The sequence below is a fragment of the Lytechinus variegatus genome, chromosome 14 (genome assembly GCF_018143015.1).
Source record: "Lytechinus variegatus isolate NC3 chromosome 14, Lvar_3.0, whole genome shotgun sequence".
Lineage (NCBI taxonomy): Eukaryota > Metazoa > Echinodermata > Echinoidea > Temnopleuroida > Toxopneustidae > Lytechinus > Lytechinus variegatus.
Window position 1 is genome coordinate 2,932,335 of NC_054753.1, and position 14,486 is coordinate 2,946,820.

Sequence of the window (14,486 nt, forward strand, 5' to 3'; positions counted from 1 at the left end):
CCAAGTGTAAAGTGTTCTTCCAAGCAGCAATAATGCACTGTCCCACTTTGTGTTTGTGATCTTCATTCTATACAGCTGAAATTTCATGATTTCACAAAGTATGGCTTACATAAACATACTAGATCAAGAGCTACAATGATGTGGTGGCAATTGACCGTTATATAAAGAGATTCTAATGGAATTATTATCCGCTGCAGCTACCTGAAATTGGATTAGACTCAAATTGTTTGGGATTTTGTCTTTAAATCTACAGGCTGGCTTCAGGATAGCTGCAACTGGAGTGATCCTGGATCTAGACAAGTCTGTCAACATCGTTAAGAAACTCAAGCTGACCGGTACGCCCATGAAGATCCACAAGAATACAGCATTTATACAGGTGAGGCCAGATGTAACGAGCATATGGACTTTCGCTTTCATGGGAGGGGAAGAGGGGTGGATTGTATTTTGCTTAACCCAGATATTGTGAAAAAGTATTTGAAATGCCTATAACAGAGACCTATTTGGAGTAAAGCAAACTTGGTGTCCCACGGAGACATCCTTTGGCCAGTTAGGCCAGGGAGCGACTCTGCTACAAGGTAATTTCCAGTGGCATGACATAATGTCAAAAGTCTTGTTCTACTCTGGGTGATTCATATCCGATGGGTGTCAAATTCACCATGAGAACAGACGACGATACCCCTTCAAAGTTCAATAGTTTGAATGTGTCTATGGAGTAATTTGACGATTCCATGAAATACTCAACCTTTTGGGCCACCTGACCCCCATGTTAGTCTCACGGGCATAGGAGAAGCGAGGCATAGGCCCGAATTCACAAAGGTGGTTTTGAAAACCCACGGTTGAGTCCATGGTTTATGCAGATTTCCTGTATAAATTACGCTCAATTTACCGTGTATCGGGCGCATGATAAAAAAAAATGTCCAGTGCTTATGCGCGCTTTTGTCACAGTGCGCCAAATTGACGCCTGTTACCATGGTTAGATATGCTAATTTATTCATGAGTCCACTGTTTGAAGATTGGACTCATTATTCAAAACAGTAGACTGATGAATAAAATAGCATGGATTACCACGGCAACAGGCGTCAATTTGGCGTACTGTGACAAAAGCGCGCATCAGCATTGGACATTTCTTAATATGCGTGGTAAAATAAGTGTGATGTGTACAGGAAATCTGCATAAACCATGGATGCAACCCTGGGTTTTCAAAACCACCTTTGTGAATTCGGGCCATATAGTGCAGCTTTTCTGATGGTGGCTGTGGCAGTTTGACAAAGTGAGACCAAATTGCCAGTAGCCAAAACGGTCTTAGCCATGATGGTGTTTGACGACCTGATTATTTGACCAACTCCTACAAGACAATGTGGATATAATAAGTGTCCAAAGATTAAATCCTACCGGGTACCCGTTCACCTCACCCGGGTCGAGTGCATATCAATTTGGATTGATTTCTTGCTGGAGGAAAATATGCCTTGGCTGGCTGGGATTCGAATCCACACCCTCTGTCTCAAAGTCTGGAAACTATTTCACTGGGCCACAACTACTGCAAATGTAGCAGCTTACAAATCACAGGCACTCTTCACTCTCATTGCATAGACCCATTTGTTAAAAAAGTTATATATAGATGCAAATCTGTTATTCATTATTGAATTCTTTTATGTGGGATGTGTGTAGGGTATGTTCAATACTGCCTTGGAAGTGGTCAAGTTTGAAGGAGCATCCATTAGAACGGTCAGCGGTATCCGTGGTCAGATCAAGAAACCGTTGAAGTCACCGGCAGGAGCGTTTAGAGCCACCTTTGAGGATAAGATTCTCAGGAGTGGTAGGTATCTCTTGGGGATTCCAATTAAATGACTGCAGTCAATAAAAGCAAAAATAATTTTGTGTTTTTATCTAAAAACACATTATTTTGCATGAAATCTTGTTTTTGAGCAATTTTTGGTCTTACTTGCATTTAAATATTGCTGCGTAAATCATATATGTTACATTCATGTATTTTGAGTTGCATCATGTATCTTTTCAATAATTATGTAAATCCTGAAACGAATTTCCTTTATGAACTGACTTGAATTGTAACTGCATCATGAAACGACGCATTGCGATCCATAAATGTTACAGATTTCTTTAACCCTAAATCGGGGTATTTTGATTCTTGTCATTCCCGGGGGGGGGCCATTATGGCCCCCCCTTCAGATCTCGGCCGCCGATCGCGCGAGCGACGCAAAACTTTGCACGCTGGTAGTGTGCGATGTAATCTACAAGGCTGTATGGTAAAATTTTCCAAAATAATGAGATTTTATTTTATATGAATTAATTATGCTAATTTATGCATAAATCATACTTTTTGCTCTAATTCACTAAAGAAAGCTCCTTGAATGATAATTTTTGGTAAAAATTTTCTGTGTAGCATTCTTAACAATCGTAATTCAAAAAAACTTTGGTTTGGAAATAAATTTCTTATGTATTTTATTGTTTTATGAATTTCTTATGTATTTCTTTGTTTTTTTACTTTTTGTTTTTTATTGTTTTTTTCAATGGAAATTGTTCCAGACATAATTCTGATCATAAACAAGGCAAAATTATTTAAGTTTAATCAGTAAAAGTAGAAATAATGATACATTTATGAATTTTGGCTAAATATGCAATTTGCATTGGATTTGTACATGAAATCACGTTTATGAGCAATTTTGGGTCTGACATGCACTTGCATAATGTTGCGTAATGTCGTAACCGTGTACCCGGGTGTCACAAATTTGGTCTCAAAATTTGCGCGAGAGTTGAATGTAAAAAGTCAGTGAGCTGCGAGGTGAAAAAATTTCGCGCAGCAGATATATCGCGAAAATTGTTGGGGGGGGCCATTATGCCACCCCGGGAGAATTAGGGTTAAAAACAAACATCTTTGATGCTTACAAGCATTTCTGCTTTATTTGCAATTAGATCTTTTAAAAAATCACTATCACTGCCACCATGTGCATGGAGTGTCCATTGTATTTTATGGTTTTATCCTAGATATTGTGTTTGTGAGTACATGGTTCCAAGTCGCCATTCCCAAGCTGTACAATCCTGTGACTACTCTACTGCTTTCCGCGGAAAACCGAGGGAACTGGACAGGAATGAGGACAGTTGGACAACTCAGACACGATGCTAACATCCCTGTGCCTAATGATAAAGATTCTAACTATAAGGTAGGTTTAACTATATAATACATTCAATTATTTCCTTTCATTTTGTGAAGCAGCATTTCTGCTATGCTTCGACAACTACAGTGGCAAACCCTTCAAGAGCGTAGGGCCCAAGCCAAGACTACTAATGTATCGCATCATTAATAATCTTGTAGACGTCCGGCAACAACTGAAACACTCATCATTCAAATCCCGAGGTCATTCTCAAAAACTCATGATTCCATTTGCAAATACGGAATGTTACAAAATTCCTTCTTTCCTGCCACTGTCAGGTTATGGAATCTACCTCAGGACGTCGTAGACAGCACCTCAGCAAATATATTCAAGAGTGAGGTGCAACATGTCAGACTATGTTAGTCTGCATTTATATGTAAATATGTAAATATTATGTATATGTTTGCTTCTTTTACCACAACTTCAACGGTGGATTCTCAGCACTCAGCATTCAAATCCACAATACAGTACGACAATACACCACAGGTGGTATGTACTTATATAGGAAGAAGAAGAAGGAAGTGTCTGCATGATCAAGTGACAGGATAGTGTCGTACGAGGGGCCACTCAGGGAGGAAAGCAGTAACCATTAGGGAGACCTTTGGGATGGGGCTCACTCATTGTAAGGAAAAAATGTTTTCGAGGAAAATTTACCGTCTATAATTGGTCTGAAGGAGTTTCCTGGAAGAATTTAAATCTGAGGAGGAACGCAGAACCCTTTATGAAACTTTTATTTGGGGGAGGGGAATGGGGTTTGCTTATTGTACGTCAAAAAGTTTAGAGGAAAATTTGATGATTTTGTCCTTTATTGGTCCAAAGGAGTTTCCCAGAAGAATTTCAAAGCAGAAACCATTAGTAAAACTACTTTTTTTCGGGGGGGGGGGTGGAAGGCTCGTTTGTTGTTAGCCCAAAGGTTAGAATTTCGACCTCTATTGGTCAGAAGCAGTACCCAGGAAGGACTTAAAATCAAGGAGGAAAGCAGAGACCCTTGGTGAAACCACTGAAAAACTTCCTATTATCGGTTGGACGAAGGTCTGATGGATCTCGCTGAATCCCAAGCCAAGCATAAAACAGCTTGAATTTCATGAGTTTGCATGAGAACGATATCTTAGATTTGTTAAACCATGCTTCCTACTTGTTCATCTCAAAAACAGAAAGTTGAGAGGAAGCCTCGAAGGTTCAACCCTCTGGTTGTTCCAAGAAGTCTGCAGAAGGAACTTCCGTTCAGGGAGAAGAGCAGGAACAAGGGACAGAAGACACAGACGATAGCAAAGAAGGGTCCGACCTTGGGTGCTCTGAGAGCCGTCGTCAGAGAACCACAGGAGAGGAAGGTATGTTACAAACATTCTAAAACGGAAATGTGAGCTTTAGAGTATCAAAAAATTATGTCTTCAGTTTCCCTTTAGCGCATTTAAAGAATTTTCATGACCATATTTTGGTAGAGCATGATGAGAAACCTCCATACAGCAAATTAGACATGAATAGTTCATGGTGGCCCAAAGTATGGCCAAATGAATACCTAAAAATAGGCTGTATTAAAATCAGTGTAAATTTGGGTAACTTACTGAAACCAGGCCAAGGATTGGTGGACATAAATTGTGAACTTTCTCAATTTTGTCAGATTATTTACAAATGATTTGTGGATAGTGTCGTTTTGGTTGTAATGGCAGCTGCCGCAGTAGTAATGGTAGTAGTATTTGTAGCCGTAGAAGTCAAAGTAATAGTCGTCGTAATATTAGTAGTTGTAGCAGTTGTAGTAGTAGTAGCAGTAGTAGTAGAAGTAGCAGTAGTAGTAGTAGTAGTAGCAGCAGTAGTAGTAGTAGTAGTAGTAGTAGTAGTAGTAGTAGTAGTAGTAGTAGTAGTAGTAGTAGTAGTAGTAGTAGTAGTAGTAGTAGTAGCAGTAGCAGTAGCAGTAGCAGTAGTAGTAGTAGTAGCAGTAGCAGTAGCAGTAGTAGTATGTGCATTATTAATTGTATTGATGATCATGTCTATGTTTCTTTGATAAAGGTTGCTGCATTGATGCACGAACTAAGCACACTCTACAAAGAAAGAGAGCGGAAAGAACGAAAAGTCATGGCAACAAGAGTTAAATCACATAAGAAAAAGGTATGCTGTTTCTTGATCAGACATATTGTCTCATTGCCCCCTAGCCCATGATAGCATTTTGCATGATTTCCATTTGGTTTAACATGTACTCAGGGGCAGATCCAGGGGCGGTATTCTGAACATTGTCTTTTCTCCATATTTTATCTTTCCTCAGAGATATGACAAAATCAGTATTCTAGTGGATGTCATAACTTTTGTCACAAAAATTGTCATAAATTTGGTCTCTTCTGCTTAATGCGCACCCAAAATACACGGCATTAAATGCGTGTAATCCTTTCATTCAAGCAAAAGATGACAAAAGTTATGACAGGGGGTAGCAGTCATAAATTTTGTCACATCTTTTAGTACCAAATATCCCGATACCCTGCCGACTGAATATTTTAGATTAGATTGTGGTATTAGTTTCACTCATCATCCATGACAGTTTTCAAAATTATTTTGTCATGCTACAATTAGCAAGGCCCTACCTATTAATTCCTCCTTTTTTTCTCTGTTTTCCTTATTTTTCTAATTCTCCTCTAAAATCCTTCACAGCTTCCTGTCTCTCTTTGTAATTAAGCGCATCAATATTCGCGTATTGCGCAATGCCCACAACTGTGTTGGGATACGCCCTACCTGTTGCGGGGCCTTTCTATTGGCTAGAAGGGCTCCCACTGGGAACGAATGATGATTTTGATTTGTTTGCTTCTGAAAAGATGGGCGGGAACTTTGAGAGATATTACAGGGAAAAGACAATGTTCAGATTACTGATTTATGACAATCATAGCGGTGTCACATCTCGGAGAGAAATGACAAAATTTATGACAAAAGTTATGACAGTGTTCCAGAATAACACCCCAGGATTTTTGTCTCACCTGCGAAGCAGAGTGAGACTATAGGCGCCGCTTTTCCGACGGCGACGGCGGCGGCGTCAACATCAAATCTTAACCTGAGGTTAAGTTTTTGAAATGACATCATAACTTAGAAAGTATATGGACCTAGTTAATAAAACTTGGCCATAAGATTATTCAAGTATTACTGAACATCCTATTAGAGTTTCATGTCACATGACCAAGGTCAAAGGTCATTTAGGGTCAATGAACTTAGACCATGTTGGAGGGATCAACATCGAAATCTTAACCTGAGGTTAAGTTTTTGAAATGTCATCATAACTTAGAAAATATATGGACCTAGTTCATGAAACTTGGACATAAGGTTAATCAAGTATAGCTGAACATCCTGCATGAGTTTCACGTCACATGTCCAAGGTCAAAGGTCATTTAGGGTCAATGAACTTTGGCCGAATTGCGGATATCTGTTGAATTCCCATCATAACTTTGAAAGTTTATGGATCTGATTCATGAAACTTGGACATAATAGTAATCAAGCATCACTGAACATTTTGTGCAAGTTTCAGGTCTCATGATTAAGGTCAAAGGTCATTTAGGGTCAATGAACTTTGGCCGAATTGGGGTATCTGTTGAATTACCATCATAACTTTGAAAGTTTATTGGTCTAGTTCATTAAGCTTGGATATTATAGTAATCAAGTATCTCTGAACATCCTGTGCGCATTTCAGGTCACATGACCAAGGTCAAAGGTCAATGAACTTTGGCCGAACTGGGTGTATCTGTTGAATTACCATCATAACTTTGAAAGTTTATGGATCTGATTCATGAAATTTGTACATAAGAGTAATCAAGTATCACTGAACATCCTGTGCGAGTTTCAGGTCACATGATCAAGGTCACAGGTCATGTAAGGTCATTGAACTTTGGCCATGTTGGGGTTTTTTGTTGAATAACCATCATATCTCTGTAAGTTTATTGGTCTAGTTCATAAAAAGTGGACATAAGAGTAACCATGTATCACTGAACATCTTGTGCGAATTAGAGTAGTATTCAAAGTCAGCACTGCTGCTATATTGAACCGCGTGGTGCAGGTGAGACGGCCAGAGGCATTCCACTTGTTTAAATGGGAAGGCACGTTTTCATTTTCCCAAGGAAAATCGGACAAGCAAAGAAGAAAAAAAAAGGTTTTCAACCCAAATTTTAGGTTATTTCGTCCACGAAAAAAATTTGATGAGCAAAAAAATGGGGGGGGGGTACACTTGTGTCAGAACGGCATATTTACTTTACAAAGTTTGATAATCCCTCTCAAAGAGGGAGGGGGGGCACTGGCAGGATGGGCTGTTGTGAATCAAATTGTCATTTGACAAAGGGCAAAAATGAAAGTAGACAAAGTGAAGAGTAGATAATTTGATTGTTAGACTAAATGAGACTTAGACCAAGAGAATATTGACCAAGTGATGGTTAGACCAAATGACAGTTCAACCAACTTTATAGTAGTCCAAGTAGTTTATTAATAAATGTTTGTTAGAATGAGACCATCTGTGACCAGACCAAGGGGATTTGAAATGTCAATAATGTGTTGCATAAAGCTTAGTCCTCACCTTTGCATTTTGACTTTGCGTTAAGCTGCATGTTGCCTGAAGGTAAACACAACTCAGCACTCTGAAATGAGCTGATACAATGCAGGCTAACGCAGAGGCCATGTTTCTAGATCTGCGCCACTGTCTTACAAAGAGATACGATTGATCCAATCAGTCTCAACTGTATGGAAATCCATCCATACCATAATTTTTTTACAGGAAATTTGTTTAATCTCCTTAGTAAACAAAGAGAATCACACTGAATGAGCAAGAGAATGATGAATGCATAAATATACATCATATCTAGAAAAATATTTTGAACAGATTTGCATTGTAGATGTTGACGTTACTGGCCGTCCATAGTTGTGGTTGATCGGATCAATCGCAACTCTTTGTAAGACAGGGCCTTGATGTTTGAAAGGTTTTCAAACATCCGTGGCTGAATGTAACCAAAGTCCACTTGGGCAAAGAGGAGTGTCAGTGAGAAAATGTGAGCAAGGATAAGCAACAATGAACAAGAGCAAGCAGCTTAGGCAGATCTTTAGTTCTGTGTTACTTCTTGATTTACCTACCTCACTTTAGCTCACATCACCTCATATCCAGTGTGCGATTTTATATGAGCTTGTTTAGGGTTAGCAGTATCATCACTACTGAATATTTTGATGCATGTTAACCTACATTAACAAATGGAATGCTGCATTTGGGTATCGCAGCAAGACGGCTAGAAACGCAAGGATGTCCGCTTGGCTCAAAAGAGCGAACATTACATTCTTCTTTCCTCATAATTGAAAGATTGGGCACGTCGTGGTCTAGTGGTTCTGACTCTCGCCTGTCAAACAGAGGGTCGTGGGTTCGAATCCTAGCCATCGCATGTTTTCCTTCAGCAAGAAATTTATCCACACTGTGCTGCACTCGACCCAGGTGAGGTAAATGGGTACCGGCAGGAAGTAATTCCTCAAAAAGCTGTGCGCACCAGGATCGGTAGACTAGCTTAGCCGGGGTAATAGGAGTGCCTTGAGCACTTAGCAAGGTGGGTACGTGTGGTATACAAATCCTATATTATTAGTATTATTATTATAATTGATTATCAATTTTATTGCAGATGGCGGTCCTGGAAGCGCAGAGAGAAGAAAGACAGAAGAAGGCCAAGCAAGAGGTGTATAGGTTACTAGGACAGATGAAGAAAAAGAATAAAAGATGAATGGAATAACATAAGATTCCTATAGACTGCTGGTGAATGGAAAGGATTAAAGATCAATGAAAGTGGTTGCAGTAAACACTGATTTCACGAGAAAGTCAGTGAAACCAGACCTAATTGTACACTATATCATGGATCTAGATCTGGTACAGTTACATAAACTGAACTTTGTGAAATCCTGAAATCTACGCTGAAAAATGTTCACACTGAAGATCACCAACACAGATAAGCGCACGTGGGACAGAGTGTTATTATTGCATTGAATGTTGGCGCGACACTTGACCCAAATCCCATGCTTATTTGCTAATTTCTCAGCAATTACACAATTTCTTCTAGAATCCTTTGGCACATATTTTTTATTTATACAAACAGACACTTTGGTGGTCATTTCATTGGATTCTATACTAACTCATTTTGAAATCGTTACCACAACTGGCATTTATCTTTAAGTGGATAGAACTTGCATGTGGATTCCGAAAAACAATGGAATTTTATGAAATATGAATTGGACAGCTTTAATCGTGGATATTAAACATATATGGACCAAGGGCAGAAGATAGCTGGTCTATAGGCTCCTAGGACAAATTGATAAAAAAAAAAAAGAATCAAGTGATGATGAATGGTTTACAGATATCAGAATTCTACAGACTGCTGGTGAATTGAAACGATTGTGTGGAAAGAACTTCCAGGTGTATTCAGGAGGAACAATTGAATGGAATGAAATAAGGATGTGAAAGCTTGAATGGTGGATATTGCACAACAATGAAAGAAGGGCAGCAGACAGCCAAAGAAGGGGTCTGTAGGCTACTAGAAAAGATGAATGGAAAGAGCCTGAAGTCATCAGTGGCCGGAACTGAGGAACTCCATCAGATGCATGGGAGCTTAAACAGACTTCGAGCCTAAATAAGAAGCCTATTAGTTCTCTGCATAATAGAAGCTTGTTCATATATTCTTATTTTTACTGTTTTGCAAATCGAGTTGGCAGAAAGAAATATACATGTGATGAGCTTGAATTCTTCACATTGAGCATGGTAATGCTTACCAAATGTATTTTTAGCCAGGGGGCCACTTACATTGACGAGTGGATACCATGCGCGACCAAAAAAAAAAAACGTAAAAGGGATGTCTTTTTCAAGATAGGACACGTTACGTACGTAACGTGATAAGGGTGTCAAAAACACAAAAATAATGAAAAAAGGGTATCTATTTCGTTAGGAAAGCTACGTGTTTAGGGTCAAATTTGCGGGGATGATAAAACAAAATTAAAATGTTTTATAAAGGATGTCCTTTTTGCCCCCAACACTACGTGTTTAGAGCCGGTTTAGAGTCTAATTTTCGCGAGGTGTGGAAGGTGGGGCCTTATACTAAACCAAAATTAATGATGTATAAAGGTAAAACTGACGACCGACGGGCCCTTGACATAACAATAAAATATTGCTGTACTTGTTTAGGGAATACTTGCAAAGAGTATCGTTTTGTTTCCAATACTTGTTAAGGGTAGGGTTTCACATGCCAATACTTGTTAAGGGGTGCATTTTCAGAATATGGAAAATATGTGTTTAGGGTGCTTTTCGAGACCCCATGGTCGTGCATGGTATCCACTCGTCAATGGAAGTGCCCCCCCCCCCCCCCCCCCGGAGTTTTAGAGGTTTGGAAAGTGTATTTTCATATTTCAGGTGTCCAAATTTTTTGCTATTTTTTTAATGTCCAACAAACATTCAAATATGCATTTGAATTCAGTCCGAGGCCTTTTAGTTTTGATCATTCTTGGTTCTACATCACTCTTTTAGTCTTTATCATCTTGATTTGTTACCATTCATCTATGGAAAGAGTCTTATATTGTCAGGACAACCAAATTTGCATTCAAAGTCGAATCTGAATTCTTTATTTTGTTTTTATTACCCCAAGTTCTTTTCAGTAATAATATTGATCCCTAGACATTACCATATAATCATTCTCTAGTCTAGCCTATGTTTCATGGTTTCACAAAATGTTACAATTTAAGATTCTAGAAATCGACAAAGTAATTTATATGAACGAAAAGAAAAAATCTCAAATCTGTAATAAAAAGCCTGACCTATCGGGCTTTAACATGTATTTTCAACTTTCTCTTTTTAATTATTGTGGTAAGTGTGCTAGAATATTTGAGATATTCATGTAGTTGTGGTTTCCTCTGGAGGGTTACACTTCCTAATTTCCGAAGGTTCGTAATTCCGAAACACGTAAATTGCCTATACCTGGATGTCCATTAATACGAAAACGGAAAAGGGTTCGTTAATCCGAACATTTGTGGCGTTATTCCGAAGGTTCGATAATCCGAAAACGAAATTAGGTTTGATGTTCCGAAGGTTCATTGGTCCGAAAACGAAATAAGGTTCGTTGTTCATTTCCTTTTCGGACTAATGAACCTTCGGAATTACGAACCTCATTTCGTTTTCGTACTAACGAACCTTTGGAATTACGAACCTTCGGAATAACGAACCTTCGGAATAACCGAACCTTCGGAATTACGAATGTATGCGCCAAAGGAGATGTATGCTACAATGATTTTTATTTTCTTGTGGGAAGAGCTTCATACAGATCATCAAAGAGTCCATATTCACAATTTGGAGTCCATGTTTGCAGGGATTCCAGCCCATCAGGGAAATTAGGGAATATTCTTTTTTTTTCCAGTCAGGGAAAAATCAGGGAATTAGATAAAAAAAATACCTCAAATCAGGGAAAAATCGAGGGAAATTTGATCGGCCCAAAAGTTGAAAGCACGGTAGTCAGTCAGACTCTGTGTTATATTTTGTTGCATATCAAAACAACATCCATCGAATGACTGGTTATGACGGTACTAATTAGTTTTACATACATGTTTATATACTGAAAATGCATGTAATTCACTGCATCAACTTAGAGAACATGCGAAACTGGGTATTGGTTTACATAATTATCAGGAAATTTTTAAACTTCATCAGGGAAAAATCAGGGAATTTTGTTTTCTTGAAAAACTGGGAACCCTGCCTTGTCAATTAAGGCCAGTGTCAGGCAGCCCCCCCCCCCATTTTTTTTTAGGTGGAGGGGGGTTACTTTTCCCAACCTACTGTACTGGCTGAATATACTCCACTTCTGATTAGAGGAGCTTTAGCATTGTGGTGAAAGTGAATTTGCCAGGGCTATTTTTTTATTTTCCTGGGCTTATTTATTTCTATGTGATTTTCCACAGGGGCATGTTGCATAGAAGAAGAAAAAAATCAGGCATTTTTTCAATGTGTTTCTTGTCACAATTTTTGTTTATTTGCCAGAGTTTTGTTTTTATGAGAAAAGTTTTATACAACAGGCCCAAGGTGTCAGATTAGAGTGCCTCCCCCCCAAAAAAAAAGAGAGAGAAGAAATTGATGAATATATAAGTAAGAATTCAAGAAATTAAAAAATGAAAGAGATTATCTTTTTTCTTCTCAATATTTTATTTGGCATTTCCAATACATAGAGAATACAGAGTTACAAAAAATATCAATGAGAAGAACAATTACAATGTTATTTGAACATTTGCATGGTGGTATGAACACAGAAGAGTGAATGTCTTGGAAAGACCAAGTGGAAATTGACGGCGGAAGCCAAAAAAATAAGGGGGGGTCCACCTGAAATGTTGGGATGGACACAGTTAAAAAATTGACAAGCAAAAAAAAAGGTTAACCCAAATTTTTTGAAAAGCAAAAGAAAAAAAGTTATCAACCAAAAATTAAGGGGGGACGGGACCCCTTCCCCCTCCGTCCCCCTGCTACCCCGCCTGTGCGAGTTGATATAGGTAGAAATGAAATAGAGAGGCGAGAAAGTGTAGTTTTCTTTAACTATGAGCCCACGAGTGTAGTCCAAGGACTGAACCAGGGGTCTGTTGCATAGAACTTTTGCCATACAAAACTGGCAATATTTTTTGCCAGAGTTTATTAATGTGTAATCTTCAATGGCGTAATTTTGTTTGCCAGAGTTTTTGTTTATGGCAAAAGTTTTAATCAACGGTCCCCAGGAGTGGACAGCTTCAGTAGTACATTTAGGCAGGATAATGATAATAATAATAATTTGACTTATATCGCGCCAAATCAACTCTGTAGAGTGCTCAAGGTGCTTTTTAGGAAATTATAAAAGAAATTAAGAAGAATTGAAGAGAAATGTTTTAAGATTTTTTTTAAGTTTTAAAATTTCAGATGTCAAGCACTGTTTGATGTTTTCAGGGAGGCTATCCCATAACTTAGATGATGAGTAAACAAATGATCTTTTCCCCCAGGTTTCGGAAACTTTGGGGGTAACAAGAGAATTGGAAAAGGAGGACCGTAAGGATCTTGAAGGGGTATAACTTTTGATCAGTGAAATGATGTACTGGGGAGATGAGCCATGAACACAATGGAAAGTTAACAACAAAATCTTGAACATAATACGCTGTTTTACAGGGAGCCAATGTAAGGATCTTAAAATAGGAGTAATGTGAGTGCGCCTGGTGGATAGAGAAACGATGCGAGCGGCAGCATTTTGAAGTTTCTGAACCTTGACTAACTGATTCTGGGGTAGATTAAACAAAAGGGAGTTACCAAAATCGAGACGGGACGATATTAAAGCATGAACCAAGGATGAGAGGCTTGGTTATGAGGCTGGTTGAGTTGGAGAGGTGAAACCGTGAGAGAGGCTTGTGTAGATGAGAGAAGACTGCATGGCTGGACGAGTCGGTGAGTTGATTTGAAAAACAGGGGCAGGATAGAAAACTCGATGTTTCGGGCAGGTTGACTGTCCGTCTTCAGGGGTGATTCAATTACTGAACATTTTTGCTATAGGGGTCCTACATACAGGCTGAATGAATAATTTGACAAACGTCGATGTGGGAGTTGCCTTTCTCGATCTATAGATTTGACATTGTGCTGCCTTTGTTTATTTGGCAGGGAGGGTCCTACTGTCAAAGTTCTTTTGGGATCGTATCAAAATTTTGGTAAATTGCCCCGCCTACGCAGTGCCGGCGCTCCTACGGGATTGTTTAAAAAAAAACCAGCAGTTTCAACTATGAACTTTCAATTAGGGAAAGTTTCTTTCCTTCTTTCTTTCTCTCTTTCTTTCTTTCTTTCTTTCTTTCTTCCTTCCTTCCATTCTTTCTTTCTTCCTTCCATTCTTTCTTCCTTTCTTTCATTCTTTCTTTCTGTCTCCCTTCCTTTTGGCTTCCTGTATAATTTCTTAATTCCTTTGATAAATCCGTTTATTTATTTTCTTCTTTCTTTCTTTTTCTTTTCCTTTGTTCATTCAATTTTATTTCTTTCCTTAAATTTTTGGAGGGAGGGGGCTATGAGTAAGAGGGGGAACAACTCCTGTGGCTCAAGGGGTGTGCGTGCAGCCTACTCTGCCTATGTCCACTGACCCGCCGCAAACAGTGACTAGTCTGCAGACACAGACCCTGATTGAAACTATGATCAGCAAGTGTGTCTCCACGTAAAGACTAGCACATACAAAACTTGCTGTTCCAATTCAGGAGGCCGGCCTTCAGTACATAAGGCATGACTAGGCTGCACATTCAGACCCTTAACTCGAGTGAAGGGTTTGCACAGCAGACTAAAAAGTGACCTCCTCGAATGAAGGC

The 14,486-nt window shown here is 38.9% G+C and overlaps 1 protein-coding gene across 1 annotated transcript in view; it reads left to right on the forward strand.

Annotated features, from left to right (window-relative positions):
* LOC121427204 (ribosome biogenesis protein BMS1 homolog) overlaps positions 1–9,252 on the forward strand; it is a 40,446-nt gene extending 31,194 nt beyond the window's left edge. The window contains exons 19-24 of the mRNA XM_041623478.1: positions 254–376; positions 1,669–1,816; positions 3,004–3,179; positions 4,325–4,501; positions 5,178–5,276; positions 8,789–9,252. Of these exons, the coding sequence (XP_041479412.1) occupies positions 254–376; positions 1,669–1,816; positions 3,004–3,179; positions 4,325–4,501; positions 5,178–5,276; positions 8,789–8,887 (822 nt within the window). The 3' untranslated portion in view covers positions 8,888–9,252. The remainder of the gene's footprint in view (positions 1–253; positions 377–1,668; positions 1,817–3,003; positions 3,180–4,324; positions 4,502–5,177; positions 5,277–8,788) is intronic.
* The last annotated feature ends 5,234 nt before the right edge of the window (positions 9,253–14,486 follow it).